At 59.8% G+C, this 27894-nt stretch overlaps 1 protein-coding gene across 1 annotated transcript; it reads left to right on the top strand.

The window, feature by feature from the left end:
* The first annotated feature begins 1606 nt into the window (after positions 1 to 1606).
* Positions 1607 to 17653, top strand: PWP2 (PWP2 small subunit processome component). Its single transcript, XM_073668802.1, has 21 exons — positions 1607 to 1705; positions 4715 to 4827; positions 5460 to 5554; positions 5647 to 5746; positions 5821 to 5964; positions 6146 to 6281; positions 6354 to 6547; positions 8554 to 8697; positions 8794 to 8864; positions 9081 to 9217; positions 9291 to 9439; positions 9533 to 9680; positions 9879 to 10029; positions 10110 to 10290; positions 10375 to 10522; positions 15386 to 15494; positions 15565 to 15630; positions 15709 to 15927; positions 16013 to 16163; positions 16266 to 16340; positions 16670 to 17653. The coding sequence occupies exons 1-21, from the start codon at positions 1688 to 1690 to the stop codon at positions 16812 to 16814; spliced, it is 2694 nt and encodes an 897-aa protein (XP_073524903.1). The 5' UTR covers positions 1607 to 1687; the 3' UTR covers positions 16815 to 17653.
* The last annotated feature ends 10241 nt before the right edge of the window (positions 17654 to 27894 follow it).

Genomic DNA, 27894 nt, shown 5'->3' with positions numbered 1-27894 from the left:
ATCCTACAGGACCGACGGCCGTCACCACCAGGGCGGAGGCCGCGGCGTAATCCTACAGGACCGACGGCCGTCACCACCAGGGCGGAGGCCGCGGCGTAATCCTACAGGACCGACGGCCGTCACCACCAGGGCGGAGGCCGCGGCGTAATCCTACAGGACCGACGGCCGTCACCACCAGGGCGGAGGCCGCGGCGTAATCCTACAGGACCGACGGCCGTCACCACCAGGGGGGAGGCCGCGGCGTAATCCTACAGGACCGACGGCCGTCACCACCAGGGCGGAGGCCGCGGCGTAATCCTACAGGACCGACGGCCGTCACCACCAGGGCGGAGGCCGCGGCGTAATCCTACAGGACCGACGGCCGTCACCACCAGGGCGGAGGCCGCGGCGTAATCCTACAGGACCGACGGCCGTCACCAACAGGGCGGAGGCCGCGGCGTAATCCTACAGGACCGACGGCCGTCACCACCAGGGCGGAGGCCGCGGCGTAATCCTACAGGACCGACGGCCGTCACCACCAGGGCGGAAGCCGCGGCGTAATCCTACAGGACCGACGGCCGTCACCACCAGGGCGGAGGCCGCGGCGTAATCCTACAGGACCGACGGCCGTCACCACCAGGGCGGAGGCCGCGGCATAATCCTACAGGACCGACGGCCGTCACCACCAGGGCGGAGGCCGCGGCGTAATCCTACAGGACCGACGGCCGTCACCACCAGGGCGGAGGCCGCGGCGTAATCCTACAGGACCGACGGCCGTCACCACCAGGGCGGAGGCCGCGGCGTAATCCTACAGGACCGACGGCCGTCACCACCAGGGCGGAGGCCGCGGCGTAATCCTACAGGACCGACGGCCGTCACCACCAGGGGGGAGGCCGCGGCGTAATCCTACAGGACCGACGGCCGTCACCACCAGGGGGGAGGCCGCGGCGTAATCCTACAGGACCGACGGCCGTCACCACCAGGGGGGAGGCCGCGGCGTAATCCTACAGGACCGACGGCCGTCACCACCAGGGCGGAGGCCGCGGCGTAATCCTACAGGACCGACGGCCATCACCACCAGGGCGGAAGCCGCGGCGTAATCCTACAGGACCGACGGCCGTCACCACCAGGGCGGAGGCCGCGGCGTAATCCTACAGGACCGACGGCCATCACCACCAGGGCGGAGGCCGCGGCGTAATCCTACAGGACCGAAGGCCGTCACCACCAGGGCGGAGGCCGCGGCGTAATCCTACAGGACCGACGGCCATCACCACCAGGGCGGAGGCCGCGGCGTAATCCTACAGGACCGACGGCCATCACCACCCAGCGGCTGACGTACAGCACAATAATAGACAGTCATATAATAGAATACATTCATTTTATCATTTTAACCCTTACTGTGAATGTCACACATCTTCGTATTATTATTAAACCTGTAAAGAAAACAGATAAAACTGCGGAATAAGAAACACTCGCAGCTCCTTATATTCCGCCACCTACAGCTCCGCCCCTTTCTCTGCGATCACGTGACCCGCGGCGTGTACAACAATGTGAAGGCTCTAGCTTCGCTCCGCCCAGAAGTCACGTGATCTGTCTCCAGTGGCGGCCTCCATGTTTTTGGAGTTCGGGGGCAAAACTACGGAAGTGACGTCACAAAGCGGAAGTGGCGCCGCACACGTGGTTTACATGTGAGAACGGAACCGGGAGGATGAAGTATAACTACAAGGTAAAGATCAGCGAAGAGGAGCATGAGGGAGATAGTGTATACAGGGGGAGGAGGAGGAGGATAGGGGTGATATTGTATACAGGGGGAGGAGGAGGATAGGGGTGATATTGTATACAGGGGGAGGAGGAGGATGGGGGTGATGGTGTATACAGGGGGACGAGGATAGGGGTGATGGTGTATACAAGGGGACGAGGATAGGGGTGATGGTGTATACAGGGGGAGGAGGAGGATAGGGGTGATATTGTATACAGGGGGAGGAGGAGGATAGGGGTGATATTGTATACAGGGGGAGGAGGAGGATGGGGGTGATGGTGTATACAGGGGGACGAGGATAGGGGTGATGGTGTATACAGGGGGACGAGGATAGGGGTGATGGTGTATACAGGGGGAGGAGGAGGATGGGGTGATGGTGTATACGGGGGGGATGGGGGTGATGGTGTATACGGGGGGGATGGGGGTGATGGTGTATACAGGGGAGCGAGGATGGGGGCGATGGCGCGTAGAGGGGGGGCGAGGATGGGGGCGATGGCGCGTAGAGGGGGAAGAGGATGGGGGCGATGGCGCGTAGAGGGGGAAGAGGATGGGGGCGATGGCACGTAGAGGGGGGGCGAGGATGGGGGCGATGGCGCGTAGAGGGGGAAGAGGATGGGGGCGATGGCGCGTAGAGGGGGAAGAGGATGGGGGCGATGGCACGTAGAGGGGGGGCGAGGATGGGGGCGATGGCGCGTAGAGGGGGAAGAGGATGGGGGCGATGGCGCGTAGAGGGGGGGCGAGGATGCGGGCGATGGCGCGTAGAGGGGGGAAGAGGATGGGGGCGATGGCGCGTAGAGGGGGGAAGAGGATGGGGGCGATGGCACGTAGAGGGGGGAAGAGGATGGGGGCGATGGCGCGTAGAGGGGGGAAGAGGATGGGGGCGATGGCGCGTAGAGGGGGGAAGAGGATGGGGGCGATGGCGCGTAGAGGGGGGAAGAGGATGGGGGCGATGGCGCGTAGAGGGGGGAAGAGGATGGGGGCGATGGCGCGTAGAGGGGGGAAGAGGATGGGGGCGATGGCGCGTAGAGGGGGGAAGAGGATGGGGGCGATGGCGCGTAGAGGGGGAAGAGGATGGGGGCGATGGCGCGTAGAGGGGGAAGAGGATGGGGGCGATGGCACGTAGAGGGGGGGCGAGGATGGGGGCGATGGCGCGTAGAGGGGGGAAGAGGATGGGGGCGATGGCGCGTAGAGGGGGGAAGAGGATGGGGGCGATGGCGTATACGGGGGGAAGAGGATGGGGGCGATGGCGTATACGGGGGGACGAGGATGGGGGCGATGGCGTATACGGGGGGACGAGGATGGGGGCGATGGCGTATACGGGGGGACGAGGATGGGGGCGATGGCGTATACGGGGGGACGAGGATGGGGGCGATGGCGTATACGGGGGGACGAGGATGGGGGCGATGGCGTATACGGGGGGGCGAGGATGGGGGCGATGGCGTATACGGGGGGGCGAGGATGGGGGCGATGGCGTATACGGGGGGACGAGGATGGGGGCGATGGCGTATACGGGGGGGCGAGGATGGGGGCGATGGCGTATACGGGGGGACGAGGATGGGGGCGATGGCGTATACGGGGGGACGAGGATGGGGGCGATGGCGTATACGGGGGGACGAGGATGGGGGCGATGGCGTATACGGGGGGACGAGGATGGGGGCGATGGCGTATACGGGGGACGAGGATGGGGGCGATGGCGTATACGGGGGGCGAGGATGGGGGCGATGGCGCGTAAATGGGGGGCGAGGATGGGGGCGATGGCGCGTAGAGGGGGGGGCGAGGATGGGGGCGATGGCGCGTAGAGGGGGGGGCGAGGATGGGGGCGATGGCGCGTAGAAGGGGGGGCGAGGATGGGGGCGATGGCGCGTAGAGGGGGGGCGATGGCGCGTAGAGGGGGGGCGAGGATGGGGGTGATGGCGTATACAGGGGGACGAGGATGGGGGCGATGGCGCGTAGAGGGGGGGGCGATGGCACGTAGAGGGGGGAAGAGGATGGGGGCGATGGCGCGTAGAGGGGGGAAGAGGATGGGGGCGATGGCGCGTAGAGGGGGGAGGAGGATGGGGGCGATGGCGCGTAGAGGGGGGAGGAGGATGGGGGCGATGGCGCGTAGAGGGGGGAGGAGGATGGGGGCGATGGCGCGTAGAGGGGGGAGGAGGATGGGGCGATGGCGCGTAGAGGGGGGAGGAGGATGGGGGCGATGGCGCGTAGAGGGGGGAGGAGGATGGGGCGATGGCGCGTAGAGGGGGGAGGAGGATGGGGGCGATGGCGCGTAGAGGAGGGAGGAGGATGGGGGCGATGGCGCGTAGAGGAGGGAGGAGGATGGGGGCGATGGCGCGTAGAGGGGGGGGAGGATGGGGCGATGGCGCGTAGAGAGGGGAGGAGGATGGGGGCGATGGCTCATAATGCTCTGAAGGCTCCTCCCCTTTGTTCATGTGATCTGGCGCGTAGAGGAGGGAGGAGGATGGGGGCGATGGCGCGTAGAGGAGGGACGAGGATGGGGGCGATGGCGCGTAGAGGGGGGGGCGATGGCACGTAGAGGGGGGAAGAGGATGGGGGCGATGGCGCGTAGAGGGGGGAAGAGGATGGGGGCGATGGCGCGTAGAGGGGGGAGGAGGATGGGGGCGATGGCGCGTAGAGGGGGGAGGAGGATGGGGGCGATGGCGCGTAGAGGGGGGAGGAGGATGGGGGCGATGGCGCGTAGAGGGGGGAGGAGGATGGGGGCGATGGCGCGTAGAGGGGGGAGGAGGATGGGGCGATGGCGCGTAGAGGGGGGAGGAGGATGGGGGCGATGGCGCGTAGAGGAGGGAGGAGGATGGGGGCGATGGCGCGTAGAGGAGGGAGGAGGATGGGGGCGATGGCGCGTAGAGGGGGGGGAGGATGGGGCGATGGCGCGTAGAGAGGGGAGGAGGATGGGGGCGATGGCTCATAATGCTCTGAAGGCTCCTCCCCTTTGTTCATGTGATCTGACGTCTCTTCCAGTTCAGTAATCTCCTGGGGTCGTTTTTTCGTCGTGGGAATCTGACGTTCACCCCCGATGGAAACTCGCTGCTCAGTCCTGTGGGGAATCGGCTGAGCATCTTCCACCTGAAGAAGTGAGTGCTGTGCGGGGATCGGCCGGCGGCTTCTCCTGGCGTACGGGGGCGGGGGGTCGGCTGGCGGCTTCCCCTGGCGTACTGGGGCGGGGGGGTCGGCCGGCGGCTTCCCCTGGCGTACGGGGGCGGGGGGTCGGCCGGCGGCTTCCCTTGGCGTACGGGGGCGGGGTGTCGGCCGGCGGCTTCACCTGGCGTACGGGGGCGGGGGGTCGGCCGGCGGCTTCCCCTGGCGTGCGGGGGGTCGGCCGGCGGCTTTCCCTTGGGGGCGGGGGGTCGGTCGTCGGCTTCCCCGGGCGTGCGGGGGCTAGGCCGGCGGTTCTTGCCCTGGCGTGCGGGGGCGGGGGGTCAGCCGGCGGCTTCCCCTGGCGTGCGGGGGGCGGGGGGTCGGCCGGCGGCTTTCCCTTGGGGGCGGGGGGTCGGTCGTCGGCTTCCCCGGGCGTGCGGGGGCTAGGCCGGCGGTTCTTGCCCTGGCGTGCGGGGGCGGGGGGTCGGCCGGCGGCTTCTCCTGGCGTGCGGGGGGTCGGCCGGCGGTTCTTCCCCTGGCGTGCGGGGGGTCAGCTGGCGGCTTCCCCTGGCGTGCGGGGGGTCGGTCGGTTAATGCCGCTAATGCCTATGTCGTTTTCTCCCTCCAGTAATCGTGCGGAGACCCTGCCGGCGGCCACGCGGTGTGACATCACTTGTGTCGCCCTTTCACCTGATGGCTCTCTGGGTATCCTCGTGGATGAAGGTGCGCTGGGGTCTGGTCATGGTTGACTTTGGGGGAGGGGAGCCTCCCATGTGTCGGGCCCCCCATGTGACGCCTCTGTCTTCTCTCCACAGAGGGGTCTGCGCTGCTCATCAGCCTCGTCACGAAGGCCGTCCTCAATCACTTCCACTTCCAGCAGCCGGTCCACGCGGTCAGCTTCTCTCCGGACGGCAGGTGAGTGGCCTCCATTCTGGGGGTGCGGCCCCTCTCTTCCGCAGTTTCACCCTCCCCCATGTTGTGCCCTGCAGGAGGTTCGTGGTGTGTAAAGGCTCGGTGGCGCTGCTGTACCGTGCTCCGGGGAAGAGGCGCGAGTTCAACGCCTTCGTCTTGGATAAGTCGTTCTACGGTCCCTACGATGAGACGACGTGCATCGACTGGACGGACGACGCTAGGTGTGGGGGTGGGGCCGGGTGACCGTGCCAGGTGTGGAGCTCAGTGCTCTGCCCCCCTCTCCCTCCCCCGCCGTCCCCCCTTCCCCTCCCTCGCCCCGTGACTATCGGGCCGCCGTCCCCCCCCCCCCTCGTCCCGTGACTATCGGGCCGCCGTCCCCGCCTGACGACTCTTCTTCCCCAGGTGCTTTGCGGTCGGCAGTAAGGACATGACCACCTGGGTGTTCGGAGCGGAGCGCTGGCAGAACCTCATCTACTACAGTCTGGGGGGCCACAAGGACGCCATCGTGGCCTGCTTCTTCCAGGAGGGCAGCCTGGATGTGAGTGGGGCTGGTGGGGTGTGCAGCGCCCCCGTCCTGAGCTCGCACTCACTGTCCGCCTTCTCCCCGCAGCTGTACACCATCAGTGCGGACGCCACGCTCTGCACATGGGAGTGTGATACGGCGCTCGCCCAGCTACTGCCCAGACCAGCCAGGAGAGAGCCACGACCAGACGGGGAGGAGGAGCAAGGAGAGGAGGTCCGGGGCTCCGCCAACCCCAGCGCCGAGGAGAAGAGCCGCAGGGTCAAGTACAAGAGGGTCGGCAAGTAAGTCTGCTCCACCTGCGGCGATGTCATTGTCGTGTCTCCTGCTTTCTGCAGTGCTGATGTCATTGTGGCCTGTGGGGGGGAAGGAGGGGTGCGTGCGGCCAGGGGGGGGGAGAGGTGGGTGCAGCCTGTGGGGGGAGGAGGTGGGTGTGGCTAGGGGGGCAGGGGGAGGAAGGGGTGAGTGCGGCCTGTGGGGGGAAGGAGGGGTGCGTGCGGCCAGGGGGGGGGCGGAGAGGTGGGTGCAGCCTGTGGGGGGAGGAGGTGGGTGTGGCCAGGGGGGCAGGGGGAGGAAGGGGTGCGTGCGGCCTGTGGGGGGGGGGGGAGGGGTGCGTGCGGCCAGTGGGGGGCGGAGAGGTGGGTGCAGCCTGTGGGGTGAGGAGGTGGGTGTGGCCAGGGGGAGGAAGGGGTGCGTGCGGCCTGTGGGGCAGGGGGGGGAGAGGTGTGTGCGGCCTGTGGGGCAGGGGGGGAGAGGTGCGTGCGGCCTGTGGGGCAGTGGGGGGAGAGGTGCGTGCGGCCTGTGGGGCAGTGGGGGGAGAGGTGCGTGCGGCCTGTGGGGCAGTGGGGGGAGAGGTGCGTGCGGCCTGTGGGGCAGGGGGGGGAGAGGTGCGTGCGGCCTGTGGGGGGAGGAGGTGCGTGCGGCCTGTGGGGCAGGGGGGGGGGGAGAGGTGCGTGCGGCCTGTGGGGGGAGGAGGTGCGTGCGGCCTGTGGGGCAGGGGGGGGGGGGGAGAGGTGCGTGCGGCCTGTGGGGCAGGGGGGGGGGGGAGAGGTGCGTGCGGCCTGTGGGGCAGGGGGGGGGAGAGGTGCGTGCGGCCTGTGGGGCAGGGGGGGGAGAGGTGCGTGCGGCCTGTGGGGCAGGGGGGGGGGGGGAGAGGTGCGTGCGGCCTGTGGGGCAGGGGGGGGGAGAGGTGCGTGCGGCCTGTGGGGCAGGGGGGGGGGAGAGGTGCGTGCGGCCTGTGGGGCAGGGGGGGGGAGAGGTGCGTGCGGCCTGTGGGGCAGAGGGGGGGAGAGGTGCGTGCGGCCTGTGGGGCAGTGGGGGGGAGAGGTGCGTGCGGCCTGTGGGGCAGGGGGGGGGGGGAGAGGTGCGTGCGGCCTGTGGGGCAGGGGGGGGGGGAGAGGTGCGTGCGGCCTGTGTGGGGCAGGGGGGGGGGGGGCGCGTGCGGCCTGTGTGGGGAGGGGGGACGGGGCGCGTGCGGCCTGTGTGGGGAGGGGGGACGGGGCGCGTGCGGCCTGTGTGGGGAGGGGGAGGCGGGACGGGGCGCGTGCGGCCTGTGTGGGGAGGGGCGTGTGGAGTGGGTGCGTGCGGCCTGTGTGGGGAGGGGGAGGCGGGACGGGGCGCGTGCGGCCTGTGTGGGGAGGGGGAGGCGGGACGGGGCGCGTGCGGCCTGTGTGGGGAGGGGGAGGCGGGACGGGGCGCGTGCGGCCTGTGTGGGGAGGGGGAGGCGGGACGGGGCGCGTGCGGCCTGTGTGGGGAGGGGGAGGCGGGACGGGGCGCGTGCGGCCTGTGTGGGGAGGGGGAGGCGGGACGGGGTGCGTGCGGCCTGTGTGGGGAGGGGGAGGCGGGACGGGGTGCGTGCGGCCTGTGTGGGGAGGGGGAGGCGGGACGGGGTGCGTGCGGCCTGTGTGGGGAGGGGCGTGCGGGGTGGGTGCGTGCGGCCTGTGTGGGGAGGGGGAGGCGGGACGGGGCGCGTGCGGCCTGTGTGGGGAGGGGGAGGCGGGACGGGGCGCGTGCGGCCTGTGTGGGGAGGGGCGTGTGGGGTGGGTGCGTGCGGCCTGTGTGGGGAGGGGGAGGCGGGACGGGGCGCGTGCGGCCTGTGTGGGGTGGGTGCGCGCGGCCTGTGTGGGGAGGGGGAGGCGGGACGGGGCGCGTGCGGCCTGTGTGGGGAGGGGGAGGCGGGACGGGGTGCGTGCGGCCTGTGTGGGGAGGGGCGTGCGGGGTGGGTGCGTGTGCTTCCTGCTCGGCGGAGGGAGGGGGCGCTCCTCCATTCACATCCTGCTTCTGTCTTCAGACATTTCTTCAATAAGGACGGAGACTTCACCTCTCTGACGGCCGCCGCCTTCCACAAGAAGCTGAACGTCCTGGTGAGCGGCTTCTCCTCCGGAGCCTTCCACATCCACGAGCTGCCGGACCTGAGTCTCATCCACTCCCTCAGGTGACTGCCGCCCTGTGTGGGGTCCGCCCCGTGTGGGGGCCGTGTGCCATGTTGGCGGTGGCCCCTCCACATGTGGTGACGTGGCTTCTTCTCTAGTATTTCAGATCAGAGCATCTCCTCCATCGCTATAAACAGCACCGGAGACTGGATCTCGTTTGGCAGCAGTGGTAAGTAGAGACTCGTCCCCTGGAGGGTGGTGTCCACGCTGTCCCCCGCCCAGTGGGAGATGTCCACACCTTCCCACTCACGTGCCATCTCCGGGTTTCCATGCCTTTTTCCTTCCGCCCCCTCCCCATCTTGTTTGCCCCCCTCTCTCTGTGGCGCCGGCCCCCCTCTCTCTGTGGCGCCGGCCCCCGCAGGGTAATGGCGGCTCTGTCCTGCAGGTCTGGGTCAGTTGCTGGTGTGGGAATGGCAGAGCGAATCCTACGTCCTGAAGCAGCAGGGACACTTCAACAACATGGTGGCACTGTGCTACTCCCCGGACGGTCAACACCTCGTCAGCGGGGGAGATGACGGCAAGGTAAGATGGGTCTGGCAGGGGTCACACCGTCCTGGTGCTTTCAGGGTCTCGCTGACCCCCGATCTCTCGGCAGGTGAAGGTGTGGGACACAAGTAGTGGCTTCTGCTTCGTGACGTTCACAGACCACACCAGCAGCGTCACCGCCGTCAGCGTCACCGCCAACGGGCAGGCTGTGCTCAGCGCCTCCCTGGACGGCACCGTCAGGGCTTACAGCTTGATGAGGTGGGTATATGTGTACATGGCGGCCGCTGCCTGCGTGGCCCACACCCGGGGGCTCGCCCACATCCCGGCGTTCACCCACCCGTCTCATTCCAGGTATCGCAACTTCAGGACGTTCACCTCTCCTCGGCCCGCCCAGTTCTCCTGCCTGGCTGTGGACGGCAGCGGAGACGTCGTGTGCGCCGGGGCTCAGGACTCGTACGAGATCTATGTGTGGAGCATGCAGACCGGGAGACTCCTGGATGTGAGTGCCACAGTCTGGTGTCCTATAGGACGTGCAGGGACCACCCGAAGAATCCCACCCCAAAGACTGCCGCCCGTCCGGCCCCCTCCCCTACCGGGTCTTTAACATCCAGGGTCACTGTTCCTTTGTGGTCTCGCGTGGCCACAGACCTTTACTGACGGGAATCAGGATCTGCACTTACTGCCTCTGTCGTGTTAGGTTTTGGCCGGACACGAGGGGCCGATCAGCAGCGTGGCTTTTAACCCTTGGAAGTCTGTTCTCGCCACCGCCTCTTGGGACCGGACGGTCAGACTCTGGGATATGACGGACAGCTGGAAGACGACGGAGACCCTGAACCTTACGGCAGAGGGTGAGTAGATGATTGGGGGCTGTGTGATTACCCCCATACTAGCCTCACGTTTATGACCACACGTCTTGTCTGTTACTCAGCGCTCGTGGTCACTTTCCGTCCGGACGGCAGGGAAATAGCAGTGGCTTCCTTGGATGGGCAGATCACCATGTGGGACCCAGAGAAGGGAATTCAGACCGGATCCATTGAGGGGAGACACGACCTCCAGCTGGGACGCAAAGAGACAGATAAGATTACGGCCAAGCACTCCTCCAAGGGGAAGTGAGTGACTGCGCCGCCCCCGCCGGGCACTGAGCGCCCCTCGCCTATCAGCCGAGCCCACCTCCTGATCTGTTTATTCCTCAGGGCCTTCACCTCCCTATGTTACTCAGCGGACGGCCACGCTCTCCTTGCCGGTGGCGCCTCGCGCTTTGTGTGTATTTACCATGTCAGGGAGCAGCTGCTCGCCAAGAAGTTTGAGATCTCCTGTAATCATTCTCTGGATGCCATGGAGGTGAGAAGGCGACGCCGCCAAGGGGTTAATACTGTTAGGTCAAAAAACATATTGGACAGTGACAAATTTTGGCAATTTAGCGGTTAACGAAGACATATCCCAGATCAATCCTGTCATCAACCTGGGTTTACAGTGCCGACTCTCAGCTTTAATCTGAGGGATTCACGTCCTAATTGGGGGAAGGGATTAGGAATCACAGCTCTGTAATGTGGTGCTGCATCTTTGTAAAGGGACCAAAGGTAATTGGACAAGTAGCTCAGAGGCTCGTTGGGCTTTTCCTTCGTTAATCCATCATTAATGAAGCCGGTAAAAGGTCTGGAGCTGATTCCAGATGTGGCATTTGCATTCGGAAGCTTTTGCTGTGAACCCACAACATGCGGAGAAAGAATCAATGGAAGAGAAACAGACCATCATTAGACTGAAAAAAAGATAAGAAATCCATCGGAGAAAGCAGAAATGTGAGGAGCGGCCAAATCAACAGTTTGTACAATCTGCAAAAAAGAAAAAGAGCGCCCTGGTGAGCTAGGGAACTAAAAAAGGCCTGGACGTCCCCAGAAGACACCAGTGGTGGATGATCGCAGAATCCTTCCCATGGTGAAGAAAACCCCTTCACAAAATTCCTCCAAGTGAAGACTCTCCGGGAAGTCGGGGTCTCAGTATCTAAATCTACAATAAAAAGAAGACGTCAGGAGGGCAAATACGGAGCGGTCACCACAAGGTGCAAACCATTAATCAGCTGGAAAATAGGCCGGATTAGACTTTGCCGAAAAATATCTAAAGAAGCCACCCAGGTCTGGAAAAGCAAAACTAAGATCAACCTGCACCAGAATGATGGAAGAAGAAAGTCTGGAGACGGCTTGGAGCGGCTCCTGGTCCTCGGCACATCCTGTGTAACACATGGTGGAGGCGGTGTGATGGCGCGGGCATGCATGGTGTCCAATGCCACCGGGTCACTAGTGGTTATTGATGATGATGAGACTGAAGACAGAAGCGGCCGGATAAATCCTGTGTGTACAGGGCGAGACTTTCTGCTCAGATTCACCCACATGCAACAAGGATGATTGGACGGCTCTTCACAGGACAGATGGACAATGACCCGAAACATCCTGCGAAAGCAAAGAGTAATATTCTGCAATGGCCGAGTCCTCACCAGATCTCAGCCCATCGAGCCGCATTTCACAGGATGAAGACAAAACTGACGGCAGAAAGAGCCGCAAACAAGCGAGAACTGAAGTCACTGCAGGAAAGGCGGCAAAACCTCACACCGGAGGAGACCAGCGATGGTGGATGTCCATGGCCTCCAGATTTCGGGTCATCATTGCTGCAAAGCCTCACGCCGGAGGACACCAGCGATGGTGACGTCCATGGCCTCCAGACTTCAGGCAGTAAAGCCTCACGCCGGAGGAAACCAGCGATGGTGATGTCCATGGCCTCCAGACTTCAGGCCATCATTGCTGCAAAGCCTCACGCCGGAGGACACCAGCGATGGTGACGGCCATGGCCTCCAGACTTCAGGCCATCATTGCTGCAAAGCCTCACACCGGAGGACACCAGCGATGGTGACGTCCATGGCCTCCAGATTTCGGGACATCATTGCTGCAAAGCCTCACGCCGGAGGAGGCCAGCGATGGTGACGGCCATGGCCTCCAGACTTCAGGCCATCATTGCTGCAAAGCCTGACGCCTGAAGAAAACCAGCGATGGTGACGTCCATGGCCTCCAGATTTCAGGTCATCATTGCTGCAAAGCCTCACACAGGAGACCAGCGATGGTTACGGCCATGGCCTCCAGAGTTCAGGCCGTCATTACTGAAAAGGATTCTCCACAAAGGGTTAAATGTCGACCTTTTATTTATGGGAAAGTGAATTTGTCCAATTACTTCTGGGCCCCTGAAATGAAGAGGATTTGTAAGAAAATGGCTGCAATTCCTAAACGTTTCATAGTAGATTTCTGTTCAACCCCTTTAATTACACCTGAAAGTCTCCACTTCAATTGCAAAAATAGCGGCCTGCAGAGCTGAAATCACGAAGATTCGTCACTAGCCAAAGATTTGTGGACCTAACTGTATAAGGGGTGGAGAGTCCTTACAGTCCTCCGGCTCCTCCTTTTCACTTTCTCTTCGCCTCCTTTCTTTTCTTCATTGTTTTTCTACTTTTCCCTCTTCCTCTTCTGCTCTTCTCTGTTTTACTTCTGGCTTTGATTTAGTTTCCAAATCTTGTCTTGTTCCTCTCCTTTCTTATCCTCCTGCTCTTCCACATTTGCCTCCTCCATTGGGCAGTGAGCACCTTTTCCCCTGTTGCTCTTCCATGTCTTGTCTCTTACTCTCCTGTTTTCCTATTTCTCCTAATCTTTCCCTCTTCCCCGTCTTGCTCCTCCTTCCTCTTTTCCTGTCTCTTCTCCTCTCACCTTTTTCCTGCTCTTTCGTTTCCGTCTATCTCGTCTCACTTTCTCATCTCCGTCGTTACCTTTTTTCCCCGCTCTTTCCCGTCACCTCTCCCTCGTCACCTTTTTTCCCCGCTCTTTCCCTTCACCTCTCCCTCGTCACCTTTTTTCCCCGCTCTTTCCCGTCACCTCTCCCTCGTCACCTTTTTTCCCCGCTCTTTCCCGTCACCTTTTTTCCCCGCTCTTTCCCGTCACCTTTTTTCCCCGCTCTTTCCCGTCACCTTTTTTCCCCGCTCTTTCCCGTCACCTTTTTTCCCCGCTCTTTCCCGTCACCTTTTTTCCCCGCTCTTTCCCGTCACCTTTTTTCCCCGCTCTTTCCCGTCACCTTTTTTCCCCGCTCTTTCCCGTCACCTTTTTTCCCCGCTCTTTCCCGTCACCTTTTTTCCCCGCTCTTTCCCGTCACCTCTCCCTCGTCACCTTTTTTCCTGCTCTTTCCCGTCACCTTTTTTCCCGTCACCTCTCCCTCTTCCCTTTTTCACCGCTCTTTCCCGTCACCTCTCCCTCTTCCCTTTTCCCCCCGCTCTTTCCCGGCACCTTTTTTCCCCCCGCGTCACCTTTTTTCCCCGCTCTTTCCCGTCACCTCTCCCTCTCCCCTTTTTCCTCGCTCTTTCCCGTCACCTCTCCCTCTTCCCTTTTTCCTCGCTCTTTCCCGTCACCTCTCCCTCTTCCCTTTTTCCTCGCTCTTTCCCGTCACTTCTCCCTCTTCCCTTTTTCCTGCTCTTTCCCATCACCTCTCCCTCGTTACCTCTTTCCCGTCGCCTGTCTCCCCTATTCCCTGCTCTTTCTTTCCCGTGACCTCTCCCTCGTTACCTCTTTCCCCACTCTTTCCCGTCGCCTCTCTCCCCTATTCCCTGCTCTTTCTTTCCCGTGACCTCTCCCTCGTTACCTCTTTCCCGTCGCCTCTCTCCCCTATTCCCTGCTCTTTCTTTCCCGTGACCTCTCCCTCGTTACCTCTTTCCCCACTCTTTCCCGTCGCCTCTCTCCCCTATTCCCAGCTCTTTCTTTCCCGTGACCTCTCCCTCGTTACCTCTTTCCCCACTCTTTCCCGTCGCCTCTCTCCCCTATTCCCAGCTCTTTCTTTCCCGTGACCTCTCCCTCGTTACCTCTTTCCCCACTCTTTCCCGTCGCCTCTCTCCCCTATTCCCTGCTCTTTCTTTCCCGTGACCTCTCCCTCGTTACCTCTTTCCCGTCGCCTCTCTCCCCTATTCCCTGCTCTTTCTTTCCCGTGACCTCTCCCTAGTCACCTCTTTCCCCGCTCTTTCCCGTTACCTCTCCCTCGTCACCTTTTTCCTGCTCTTTCCCATCACCTCTCCCTCGTCACCTCTTTCCCGTCGCCTCTCTCCCCTATTCCCTGCTCTTTCTTTCCCGTGACCTCTCCCTCGTTACCTCTTTCCCGTCACCTGTCTTCCCTATTCCCTGCTCTTTCTTTCCCGTCACCTCTCCCTCTTCCCTTTTTCCCCGCTCTTTCCCGTCACCTCTCCCTCGTCACCTTTTTCCTGCTCTTTCCCATCACCTCTCCCTCGTCACCTCTTTCCCCACTCTTTCCCGTCGCCTCTCTCTCCTATTCCCTGCTCTTTCTTGCCCGTGACCTCTCCCTCGTTACCTCTTTCCCGTCGCCTCTCTCCCCTATTCCCTGCTCTTTCTTTCCCGTGACCTCTCCCTCCTCACCTCTTTTCCCGCTCTTTCCCGTCTCCTCTCCCTCGTCACCTCTTTTCCCGCTCTTTCCCGTCGCCTCTCCCTCGTCACCTCTTTTCCCGCTCTTTCCCGTCGCCTCTCCCTCGTCACCTTTTTCCCCGCTCTTTCCCGTCACCTCTCCCTCTTCCCTTTTTCCTGCTGTTTCCATCACCTCTCCCTCGTTACCTCTTTCCCGTCGCCTCTCCCTCGTCACCTCTTTCCCCGCTCTTTCCCGTCACCTCTCCCTCTTCCCTTTTTCCTGCTGTTTCCCATCACCTCTCCCTCGTCACCTCTTTCCCCACTCTTTCCCGTCGCCTCTCTCCCCTATTCCCTGCTCTTTCTTTCCCGTCGCCTCTCCCTCGTCACCTCTTTTCCCGCTCTTTCCCGTCGCCTCTCCCTCGTCACCTCTTTTCCCGCTCTTTCCCGTCGCCTCTCCCTCGTCACCTCTTTTCCCGCTCTTTCCCGTCGCCTCTCCCTCGTCACCTTTTTCCCCGCTCTTTCCCGTCGCCTCTCCCTCTTCCCTTTTTCCTGCTGTTTCCGATCACCTCTCCCTCGTTACCTCTTTCCCGTCGCCTCTCTCCCCTATTCCCTGCTCTTTCTTTCCCGTCACCTCTCCCTCTTCCCTTTTTCCTGCTGTTTCCCATCACCTCTCCCTCGTCACCTCTTTCCCCACTCTTTCCCGTCGCCTCTCTCCCCTATTCCCTGCTCTTTCTTTCCCGTCACCTCTCCCTCGTTACCTTTCTATTAGGAGTTTCTGGACCGCCGTAAGATGACTCAGTTTGGGAGTCTGGCTTTGGTTGATGAGGGAGCGGGGGACGTGGATGGCGTTACTTTGAGTCTTCCAGGAGTCCGTAGAGGTAGAGTGCAGTCTGCCGTTTTCAGTACTGAAGTCCCTGCGTTGGGAGACTTACTGATGTCAATTTTTAGGTGACATGAGCTCTAGGCATTTCAAGCCTGAAATCCGTGTGACGTCATTACGGTTCTCTCCGACCGGTGAGTAGTGAATGGACATGACGGCCGATGAGGCGCTGGGTCTGGGGTCTCGCAGTAACATGGTCCTTGTGATCTCAGGGCGCAGTTGGGCCGCCACCTCCACAGAGGGTCTCCTCATTTACTCTCTGGACTCCAGTTCGGTGTTTGATCCTTTCCAGCTGGATGAAGAGGTGACAGCCGGGAGTGTCCATCGGACGCTGCGGAGAGGCGAGTGGACCCTCGCCCTGGTGATGGCCATGAGACTGAATGAAGAACGTCTTCTAGGGGAGGCCCTGGAGAGTGTGCCCCACACGGACAGTGAGTGCTCTGCCGATGGTGGCCGCCACGTCTGTAAATGTGTCCTTGTCCTCGGCCTTTGCAATGTCTGCTCTGTCTCCTGTAGTTAAGGTCCTGTGCTCGTCCCTCCCGGAGCCGTATGTGGAGCGACTGCTGGTGTTCCTGGCGGCTCAGATCGATCGCTCCCGGCACCTGCAGTTCTACCTGATCTGGGCCCATGAGTTGTTGGTTCAGCACGGCCAGAAGCTGAAGGCTCGGTAATTATCTGCTCTCTCTGCATTTTCCCGTCCTGATCGCAGATAGTCTGTGTTGGAAACTTCCCCACCGCTGTCTGAACGTCCATCCTCTCCTGTCCACAGCTCATTCTCCCTGCTGCCGGCCATTCACTCCCTGCAGAAGAGCATCCAGGCTCACGTCACGGACATCGCAAGGCTGTAAGTAGCTGCTGCTTTCTGAAGCCCCCGTCCTCCTCTCTCGGGGGGCGAGGTCTGGCCGTTATCACACTCACTGGGGTAATCATGGTCCCACGCCATTTTTACTGCCCAATAACTGGAGCCCGGAGACCACAATGGTGGAATTCATCAGGGTCTTTCACTTCACCGTGTGATGTGCAGAATTTATCGAGCCCTCGTCCCGTGCTGGTGATACCAGGAGTGTGGGGTCCGTCCGTCGTGGAGGGGGTCGGCCCGGGGGAGGGTGGTGTGTGTCCGGGGGTCTACATCCGGTGATGACTCGAGCTTCTTCTGATGTTTCTGCCTTTTAGCTGTGATTGGAATCGGTACAACATGCGCTTTGCCATCTGCCTGTCCCGGCAGCGAGGAGTGAAGCGCGCGGCCGCAGAGCGGGACATGGAGTCGGAGGTGGAGTCGATGAGTGATGGCGGCGGAGGAGAGGACACCGACCAATGATTCGGGTCTGGTCGATGAGATCAGGGATTGTATTCTGGAGCGGAGGGAGGATTGCGGAGTCCGGCCTCCGTCACACTGCACACATCGCAGTAGGGTGGTCCTCAGCCGCGGGCGGAGATCTGCCGGATCATCTGTGCCTTACATGAACGTGTACATATGTATTTATATACAGCGGTGGCGTCTACAGACTGTAGTAAAGGCAGCTCGCTTCTTTTCTCTGATCTCTTCTGGTCGTGTGGGTGGTTTTCTCTCAGCGCTTTGCGGTCCGAGTCTTCAGGAGTGGAAGTGGCTTATCGGACTTGCAGGAGGACAGCGCGGTGGAGCGCCCCGCACAGCCCGCATCCAAGACCGATGTCCTCCTTAGGAAGCTGAAATGATACCCACTACCACCTACTCCAGCTTGCCATGAAGGTGGGGGCCCTGCGGTAGGGTCAGTGGTTGGCGCAGGGGTCCGGGGCTCCGCGCTGACAGAATACCAGTTATGGACTAACACCCTCCTTAATGACAGCGTTCATCGCTGAGATCTACTGGGGCCGTACTGCGCTGTGCGGTATATACTGACCCCAGTACATGGTGGATGAATAGGAGGGTGGGTGTGTGTATGCGTGTATCACTGCAGCATGTGATGGGTTAATAAATGGAGCGGTGTCGTAACCTGCACTGATAGGCTGGAGCGGCTGCGGAGTCCAGAGCGAGAGGACGGACTACAAAGGGATGAGTCTGCGATCGCCCGGTGTCATGTCTGACACGTGCAAACTGGTACAGGTCACAAAAGTAAGAGTGTGCATGCACGCATGGCCGCGGAGGTGCTGCAACCAAGCGGGTACAAGGAGCCACCACAAGACGTCACAGCCAGCTCATCACCCCCCCTCTCTCCCCTGACGCTGCTGCCCCCCCCCCCCTTCCCCTGACGCGGTCGCCACCCCCCCCCCTTCCCCTGACGCGGTCGCCACCCCCCCCCCCCTTCCCCTGACGCGGCTGCCACCCCCCCCCACCCTTCCCCTGACGCGGTCGCCACCCCCCCCCACCCTTCCCCTGACGCGGCCGCCACCACCCCCACCCTTCCCCTGACGCGGCTGCCCCCCCCCCCCCCACCGTTCCTCTGACGCGGCCGCCCCCACCCCCACCCCTCCCCTGACGCGGTCGCCACCACCCCCACCCCTCCCCTGACGCGGCCGCCACCACCCCCACCCCTCCCCTAACGTGGTCGCCACCCCCCCCACCCTTCCCCTGACGCGGCCGCCACCACCCCCACCCTTCCCCTGACGCGGCTGCCCCCCCCGTTCCTCTGACGCGGCCACCCCTCCCCTGACGCGGCCGCCACCACCCCCACCCCTCCCCTGACGCGGCCGCCACCACCCCCACCCCTCCCCTGACGCGGCCGCCACCACCCCCACCCCTCCCCTAACGCGGCCGCCACCACCCCCACCCCTCCCCTGACGCGGCCGCCACCACCCCCACCCCTCCCCTGACGCGGCCGCCACCACCCCCACCCCTCCCCTGACGCGGCCGCCACCACCCCCACCCCTCCCCTGACGCGGCCGCCACCACCCCCACCCCTCCCCTGACGCGGCCGCCACCACCCCCACCCTTCCCCTGACTCTGCCGCCTCCCCTTTCGACTGTATCCCTAAGGTGTATAGGGGGCAGTCTGTAGGGGCAAAATGTAAACACTGTTTTCTAGGCCATTTTCACAGGTCATTAATACTCCTTGGGCAGGATTCCCCAACTCCAGTCCTCAGGGCCCCAACAGGTCATGTTTTCAGGATTTCCTTACTATTACACAGGTGATGGGATTATTGCCTGTGCAGGTGATGGGATTATTGCCTGTGCAGGTGATGGGATTATTGCCTGTGCAGGTGATGGGATTATCAGCTGTGCTATAGTAAGGAAATCCTGGAAACATGATGTGCTGGTGGGACTTGAGGACTGGATTTGGGGAACCCTGTTCTAGGGGGCACAAAGGGAGCATTATACTATGTATGTGGGAGCAAAGTGCTGGCATCATCTGAGTGACACAGAGGTGATGTGTGGGGGGCACAGCAGTGGCTTTATTATGTAGGGGCACAATGGTGGGCATTTCAATCCTAGAATGTTCTTGTTGGAAGGGACCTCCAGGGTCCTCGTGTCCACCCCCTGCTCAAAGCAGGATTCACTAGATCATCTCAGACAGATGTCTGTCCAGCCTCTGTTTGAAGACGTCCATTGAAGGGGAACTCACCACCTCTCGTGGCCGCCTGTTCCACTCATTGATCACCCTCACTGACAATTTTTTTTCTAATTTCTAATCTGTATCAGTTTCCTTCCATTGCTTCCTTGTGTTTCCATGTGCAACTGATCCCTCTACACTGTCCTTCAGATGTTTGTAGACAGCTATTAAGTCTCCTCTCAATCTTCTTTTTTGCAGCTAAACATTCCCAAATCCTGTAACCGTTCCTCATAGGACATGGTTTGCAGACCGGTCACCATCCTGGTGGCTTTTATTTTTTTTTATTATTTATATAGCGCCATTAATTCCATGGCGCTGTACATAAGAAGGGGTTACATACGAAATACAGATCAGATGTCACTTACAGTAAAGAACTAACAATGATAGACTGGTACAGGGGGAGAGGACCCTGCCCTCAGGAGCTTACATGGTACAGGGGGAGGAGGACCCTGCCCTCGGGAGCTTACATGGTACAGGGGGAGGAGGACCCTGCCCTCGGGAGCTTACATGCTACAGGATGGGGAGGAGACAGTAGGTTGGGGGGTTGCAGCAGCTCTGGTGTTGGTGAGGCGCAGGTCCGGTGTTGGTAAGGCAGCAGCTCCAGTGGTGAGGAGGCAGCGGGGTCATGGCAGACTGTAGCTTTCTTGAAGAGATGGGTTTTCAGGTTCTGTCTGAAGGATCCGGATGTGGTGGATAATCGGACGTGTTGTGGCACAGAATTCCAGAGGATGGGGGATATTCAGGAGAAATCTTGGAGGCAATTGCGTGAGGAACGGATAAGTGTGGAGGAGAGAAGGAGGTCGTGGGAGGACCGGAGGTTACGTAAGGGAGTATATCGGGAGATTAGTTCAGAGATGTACGGAGGAGGGAGGTTATGGATGGCTTTGTAGGTCAGTGTTAGTAGTTTGAACTGGATGCGCTGGGCAATTGGGAGCCAGTGAAGCGATTTGCAAAGGGGTAGCGAGGAGTAGCGAGGTGAGAGATGAACTAGTCGCGCAGCAGAGTTAAGGGTGGACTGGACGGGTGCGAGAGTGTTAGCAGGTAGGGACAGAGGAGGATGCTGCAGTAGTCCAGGCGGGAGATGATGAGGGCATGTGTGGTTAGAAAGGTATGAAGTGATCCAGGAGAGGGCAAGGTCTTTGACACTGAAGGAAGAGAGGATCTGTGGTAGGAGGCAGTGGTCAACTGTATCGAATGCAGAGGACAGGTCAAGTAGAAGGAGTACAGAGAATTGTCTGTTAGCTTTGGCTGTAAGTAGGTCATTGGTGATTTTAGTAAGGGCTGTTTCGGTGGAATGGTGGGGGCGGAAGCCGGATTGTCGGTTGTCGAAGAGGGAGTTCGATGAGAAGTGGGAGGAAAGTTCAGCGTGAACGTGTTGCTCAAGGAGTTTGGAGGCGAATGGGAGCAGCGATATGGGGCGATAGCTGGACAGGGCGGATGGGTCGAGGGATGGCTTTTTGAGGATGGGTGTGATTGTGGCATGTTTGAAGGCAGCAGGGAAAGTACCAGAAGTAAGTGATAGGTTGAAGAGATGGGTTAGGCATGGGATGAGTGTGGGGGTGAGGTTGGGGAGGAGGTGGGATGGGATGGGGTCGAGTGCACATGTGGTGAGGTATGATTTGGAGAGGAGATGAGTAAGGTCTCGTTCCGTGATGTTGGGAAGGGAGGTTATGGGGGAAGGGCAATGGTCTGGAAAACAAAGGGGTTGTGGTGGTCGGACAGTAAAGACTTGCCTTGTTTGGTCAATCTTGTTTTTGAAGTGTGTGGCAAACTCCTCAGCAGAGATGGAGGTCGGAGGGGGCAGTGGAGGGCGGAGGAGAGAGTTGAAAGTGTTGAATAGTTTGGGGTTGTAGGATAGGGAAGATATGAGGGTTGTGAAGTCGGCCTGTTTAGCAGAAGTGAGTGCTGATTTGAACGTGAGTGTTGCTTGTTTGAATGCAGTGAAGTCCTCTTGTGAATGTGTTTTCTTCCAACGCCGCTCCACAACCCTGGACGCTTGTCAAAGGTTGTTGTGCCAGGGTTGCCTGTTGACTCATCGCGCTCTGCCATGCATAAGAGGGGCAACTGAGTTAATAGCTGATGCAAGAGTGGCATTGTAGAAAGCAGTGGCGCTGTCTGTGTCATGCATGGACTGAGGACATGGATGTCAGTGGTAGAACAGAGAGTGTGTGTGTGTGTCTAGATGTGTAAGGTTTCTGCGGGGGGTGTGCTAGTTGCTGGAAATGGATGAGAACGTGCGTAGATTGTGGTCAGATAGGGAGCAGAGTCGGGTGTAGTGTGTGTCCGTCTGTGTGGGTGGCTGAGGAGGACCACTGAGTGAGTCCAAAAGATCAAGTGAGTGACAGGAGTTTGGAGGCTGCTGACTGGTGTGTGTCAGTGGGGATGTTGAAATCGCCCATGATGATGGTGGCAATGTCAGCAGAGAGAAAGTGAAGAAGCCGGGTGGAGAATTGGTCAACAAAGGCAGTGATCGGGCCTGGAGGTCAGTATATGACAGCTGGTTGGAGGGGAGAGTAAATGTGGACAGAGTGTACTTCAAAGGAAGGGAGAATAAGTGAGGGAAGAGGAGGAGTAGGGCTAAAGGTGCAGTTAGAGAGGAGAAGACCCACTCCTCCACCATGTTTGTTACCAGGGTGAGGAGGGTGGGGGAGGTGGAGGCCACCATAACACAGCGAAGCAGGGGAGGCAGTGTCGGAGGTTGTCAGCCATGTCTCCGTGAGGCCCAGGAAGGAGAGATTACGAGAGGTAAAGAGGTTGTGGACAAAATGGAGCTTGTTGCAGACAGAGCATACATTCCAGAGTGCTCCAGAGAGAGGGAGCAGCGGGGTGGGCGTCAGGGGCACAGATTTTACGTTATAGAGGTTGTGGTAGTTTGCAATTGGTTTGAAGCGATAGGTGGGGGAATTGGTGGGAGGTGCAAGCTGTGGGGGTCCAGGATTGGGAGACATGTGGTCAGCAGTAAGAAGCAAAGAGGGAGAGCAGGTGGGAGAAAGAGAGAGTGTCCGGCTTGTTATGTTTTGGTAGGATAGATCTGAGGTTGAGGAGCAGGTCTGCAGATGAGGTTAGGTGGGGAGGTAAGATGGAAGGGGAGATGATGATTTGATCAGAGGGTGCTGGGGTTTGGGGATAGTGAAGGAGAGTGAGGATTAGTGGTGCAAGGACAGTAAGGGCATATGTAAGCAGTGAATGTTAAGTGTGAATGAGAAAGAGAATCTAAGTACAAGTAGTAGATAGTTATCTGTACCTTCTGGTCACTTCTGGCATATTTCATTTTTTGATCCTTAAAAGCGACCTTTAAGAGCTAGACCCGTCTGTGCCAGACTTGGCTTGCTTGATTTATGGAGCTCTGGCCAGCACATTAGGTGGGTCAGGTGTGCAGGAGCGGAGGAGCTGCAGGGACACTGCTCACAAAAGCATGGGGGGAGGGGAGTAGGACACAGAGGCTAAATGTATTCAGGAAACAGACAGCTAGGGACCAGTGTGTATTAGGATCAAAGGATTGAGGTGATGAACGTGCAGATGGGATCAAACGTACCAAGGACAGATAGAGTGAAATTAGCGGGGATCAGTGGATACACAGCAGATAATGGATGCAGGGAACGTACCGGGAGACAGATAGATACAGTCTGGAAAAAACTGTCAGATATGCAGCATGGGGTTTGCAGGTAGGGTCAGATGACGTACCCGGAGACCGATAAATACAAGTTCTCTGAACTGGCTCCAGATGTAATGCCCAGAACTGGACACAGTATCCAGATGAAGTCTGACCATGAAGGAGTAAAGACCGATAATGACTTCACGTGATCTAGACTGTATGCTTCTGTTAATACATCCCAGAATTGTATTTGCCTTTTTTGCTGCTGCATCACACTGTTGACTCATGTTCAGTCTATGATCTATTAGTATACCTAAGTCTTTTTCACACTTGCTGTTGCTTAGTTCTATTCCTCCCATTTTGTAGATGTCATTTTTTGTTTTTCTTGCCCAGATGTAGAATCTTGCCTTTTTCCCTGTTAAATCTCATTCTATTAGTCGCTGCCCATTGTTCAAGCTTATCTAGATCCTTCTGAATCCTTTCTCTCTTCTCTAGTGTGTTATCCCTCCTAGCTTTGCATCATCTGCAAATGTGATTAGTTTACCCTCCTTTCCCTTATATAAATCATTGATGAAGATGTTGAACAATACAGGTCCCAGGACAGAGCCCTGCGGTACCCCACTTGAGACATTCATCCAGCTGGATGTGAAGCCATTTACAACCACCCTTTGAGTCCGATCACTAAGCCAGTTATGAATCCACCTAACAGTTGCCTGGTCCATTCCATACTTTGTCATTTTTTCAATAAGGATGGTGTGAGATACTTTAAGGAACAAGTAACCATATGGTAGTTGTACCTTTATGTGAAGCTGTCAATATAGAAATAAAGGGCGATAGTGCCAGCGTACCCGGGCTAATGGCGTCTGAAGCAAGGATGCCAAGGGACCACTTGGCAAACAGAGAAGATGACTGAAGGCGTATGCTCTGACTATTCTGGATTTTAATAACTTTTAAGCTGCTTTGGAAATAAATGTTGAACTTTTTATGAAGCTGGATTTTCCTCTTCAGTCCTAACCTCTCAATCTAGACAATATGACATCCGCAGGGGTAAGGGGATGTTAGGATTTAAAGTAGAACTTTTAATGGTATGTAATAAAAAGGAGCCAAGACAGAAGGCCACAAATGTAACAGCAAAAAGTACCAAGTACGGTGCAAAGATATAAAGCCGTGCTCGGTAAGAAGGGTTGGTCTCACCAATTCTCCAGACTCGGCTTCTAGTTCTTATCAGCAGAAGACCGTGAGGTCATCTAGTATCCCCCGGGGGAGGGGGTCCATCTAGTATCCCCCCGGGGGAGGGGGTCATCTAGTATCCCCCTGGGGGAGGGGGTTATATTTCTATCTCCGTTCATAGTCCCCTGTCGTGCCCCTGTATTGCTCCTGCCCGCACAAGGGCGGTACCCAGGTGTTGCCTAGATGTTACCAGAGAGCGAGCAGAAAGCTTCCCAGCAAATGTGTGATCTCTCGACGCGTTCCACCCTCCATGAGGAAGGATCATCAAGAGGTTCTGGAAATTGTGGGATGTTGGATAATGCAGCTCCTGCAGTGGCACCGAGCTGGTTAGTGGGTCTGGTGAGCTGTGCCCATGTGGGGATCAGTGGTCTATTTGGGCATCTAAGCTGTGTTGGCTTACATACGAGTGTGCCCTCCCTCCATTAGACCGGAGTCCAACCTCATTTCCAGAGTCCCAGCCACATGGTATTACCGGCGCCGCGTTGCTTCTGGTCCCCGGATGTCATTTCCGGTGTTTGAACCGCATAATGAAACTCACGCGTCACACCTCTACCTCAGTTCCGGTCCGTGGACGTCACTTCCGGTTGTTGAACCGCACCATTCCCCAGCTGGAGCGTGTACGTCAGAGTTCAGCGCCCCCACTGGGTATGCGGCAGCATCACTGCATGCCCACGTTACCATGGATGAGGTGGTGGGCCCTCCCCTGGCTAAGCTCATCAGTATCCACCACGGTGGCAATATAAGGGCGATGATTGGTGACGTACAGAGTTCTCCTCCCGCCTCCGTCACTAACAGAGTTCTCCTCCCACCCCCGTCACGTACGGAGGCCTCCTCCCACCCCCCCGTCACGTACGGAGGCCTCGTCCCACCCCCCCGTCACGTACGGAGGCCTCCTCCCGCCACGTACAGAGGCCTCGTCCCGCCCCCCCGTCACGTACGGAGGCCTCCTCCCGCCCCAGTCACGTACGGAGTTCTCCCGCCCCCATCACGTAGAGGCCTCCTCCCACCCCCCGTCACGTACGGAGGCCTCGTCCCACCCCCCATCACGTACGGAGGCGTCGTCCCACCCCCGTCACGTACAGAGGCCTCGTCCCACCCCCATCACATAGAGGCCACCTCCCGTCACGTAGAGGCCTCGTCCCACCCCCCATCACGTACGGAGGCCTCCCCCCCATCACGTACGGAGGCCTCCTCCCACCCAGCTCCCCCTGTCACTTACGGAGGCCTCCTCCCACCCAGCTCCCCTCGTCACTTACGGAGGCCTCCTCCCACCTGGCTGAGGACCCAGCAGGGACTATAACACAATGTACAGCGGATCCTGCCACTGTCTCACCCCATCAGTGACACGGGGCAGAATTGTGCGCCTTCACCATGTGAGACGCTCCGGGACCACTCCCACCTCGGGGGATGCAGATGCCACAGGTAATTGATTCTCTCCTGGCCGCTGCAGCCACGTACACATCTACCACGAGTACAGAGACCCCGAAAAGGGGGTCATGGGTCTGGAGAGGCCCCGCAGTGACCGTCCGGCCCTGCACCTCCCCCAATGGTGCACACAATACAGGAGATCGGACGGTGCTTGTCCTACAGGTGATGGGAACACTCGGCTCTCAGGAGCGAGCGCAGCAGTGGTCACTGACATCACGAGAGCGCTGGCACAATGTGGGGTGTGCGTCTCCATGCTGGGGTATGCGGCTCTGTGAAGACCCGGGGTCTTCGGTGGGCGTAACGCTACTCAGACAACACAGGGTGCAGGTAAAACAGCGCAGCAATACTTTACTGAACCACAAGGCGGACAATAAACACATAGAACAGTCCCAGCAAATACCCGAGATGGTGCAACATCACACAGTCTCACCCTTCTCCGCCTGCCTGGGATAGGACAGCTGCGACTTTGGGACTTCCGGGGCCGACTACCTCAACCAGCGGCCCCCCTCTTCTGGCAGGCCCCCACAGAGAGGAGGTAGCGGCAAGCTTAGGAAGCTGACTGTTCATCGAGGTACAAGGCCAAGAGACCCGAGGGTCCCACACTGGCCCCCCTGAGAGTTTCCATGGGGCCAGATGACCGGCGGGTCCCAATCTGGCTTCTCCGAATGTCTCCATGGTTCCAGGCGACTGGAGGGTCCCACCTGGCAACCACAAACAACATATCCATGGGGCCAAGTGACTTCATCGTCCCAACTTGGTCTCCCCAAATGTATCCATGGTCTCTCTGATGGTTAATGGAGCAGATCCGTATCTTTCCAGTCAGGGCCATATACCCTTAGGCTGGAATCATGTAGAATCCAAATCTGTGTCTCTGGATGGAGCCGCCATGCAATCCATCTACTGTCCTGAAGAGTCGCTCTGAATCTTTGCGTGTTTTTGCAGCCGGATAAAACCCCCTTTTTATATTTACATATGTGGCTCAGGTCATCACTCACAGGTCAGGGGGCGGGAAGGTGCAGGGCTCAGGTCTCATTGTTTGAGCATTTAACATAGTTGGCATCCCCCTGCTCTGTAAATAAACAATTAGCTGGCTTAGTACAATATGTCATTAGCATATTAACAAACACTATTGTTTCTAGACCAAGAGAAGTCAACATTCAGGTTTATACAAATACTAGTCTGTCCTTCTTGACCAGCAAAGAAAAACACAAATTCTAAAGTCAACACAATAGTGTATTTCTCCTGGTTTAACAAATCTAATCGTCTGACTGATTAAGATTAGAAGGTGTGTCGTCACAGGCTCCATCCCGGGGTGTGCGGCAAAATCTGGGGTATACGGCTCCGTCCAGGGGGTGTGCGGCACAATGTTGGGTATACGGCTCCATCCTGGGGTATGCGGCTCCATCCCGGGGTGTGCAACTTCATCCGGGGGTGTGCGGCTCCATTCTCTGGGTGTGTGGCTCCGTCCCCGGGGTCGTGCGGCTCCGTCCCGGGGTTATTCGCTCCGTCCTGGGGGTGTGCGGCTCCGTCCCCGGGGTCGTGCAGCTCCGTCCCGGGGTTATTCGCTCCGTCCTGGGGGTGTGCGGCTCCCGCCATATGAGCTGATGGTGCTAGTGGCTTTACTAAGGTCATCTTGTGTTCTGCCCCCAGTAAGAAGCGACATCTACACCGTTATCTCCTCCACACACAGGTGTGAACAGGTACAAACCGCACCGAACCCTGCAGAGCATCGCACCCCTGGGGGGGGGACCGAACCTTGCAGAGCATCCCACCCGGGGGGGGGGGCACCGAACCCTGCAGTGCATTGCACCCCGGGGGGGGCAGCGGACCCTGCAGAGCATCGCACCCCGGGGGCACCAAACCCTGCAGAGCATCGCACTCCGGGGGAAGCACCGAACCCAGCAGAGCATCACACCCCGGGGGGCAGCGGACCCTGCAGAGCATCGCACCCCGGGGGGCACCGAACCCTGCAGAGCATCGCACCCCGTGGCAGGGCACCGAACCCTGCAGAGCATCGCACCCGGGGGGACAGCGAACCCTGCAGAACATCGCACCCCTGGGGGAAAGGGGCACCGAACCCTGCAAAGCATCGCACCCCGGGGGGACAGCGAACCCTGCAGAGCATCGCACCCGGGGGGGGGGGGCACCAAACCCTGCAGAACATCTCACCCCGGGGGGCACCGAACCCTACAGAGCATAGCACCCCGGGGGGCACCGAATCCTACAGAGCATCGTACCCCGGGGGGCACCAACCCTGCAGAGCATCGCACCCCGGGGGGCACCAACCCTGCAGAACATCGCATCCCGGGGGGCACTGAACCCTACAGAGCATCGCACCCCGGGGGGCACCGAACCCTACAGAGCATAGCACCCCGGGGGGCACCGAACCCTACAGAGCATAGCACCCCGGGGGGGCACCGAACCCTACAGAGCATTGCACCCCGGGGGGCACCGAACCCTACAGAGCATAGCACCCCGGGGGGCACCGAACCCTACAGAGCATAGCACCCCGGGGGGCACCGAACCCTACAGAGCATCGCACCCCGGGGGGCACCAACCCTGCAGAACATCGCACCCCGGGGGGGCACCGAACCCTACAGAGCATTGCACCCCGGGGGG

The sequence above is a fragment of the Phyllobates terribilis genome, unplaced genomic scaffold (assembly GCF_046119375.1).
Source record: "Phyllobates terribilis strain yellow unplaced genomic scaffold, ASM4611937v1 Scaffold_2__4_contigs__length_985480577, whole genome shotgun sequence".
NCBI lineage: Eukaryota > Metazoa > Chordata > Amphibia > Anura > Dendrobatidae > Phyllobates > Phyllobates terribilis.
Note: the sequence above shows the minus strand (reverse complement) of the source record. Positions and strands in the feature narration are given on the sequence as shown.

Bases quoted from the DNA above. Each gene is read 5' to 3' on its own strand.
- PWP2 (XM_073668802.1), top strand. The intron at 10,523-15,385 runs GTGAGAAGGCGA...CCTTTCTATTAG, and splicing joins ATTCTCTGGATGCCATGGAG to GAGTTTCTGGACCGCCGTAA. The intron at 15,631-15,708 runs GTGAGTAGTGAA...TTGTGATCTCAG, and splicing joins ATTACGGTTCTCTCCGACCG to GGCGCAGTTGGGCCGCCACC.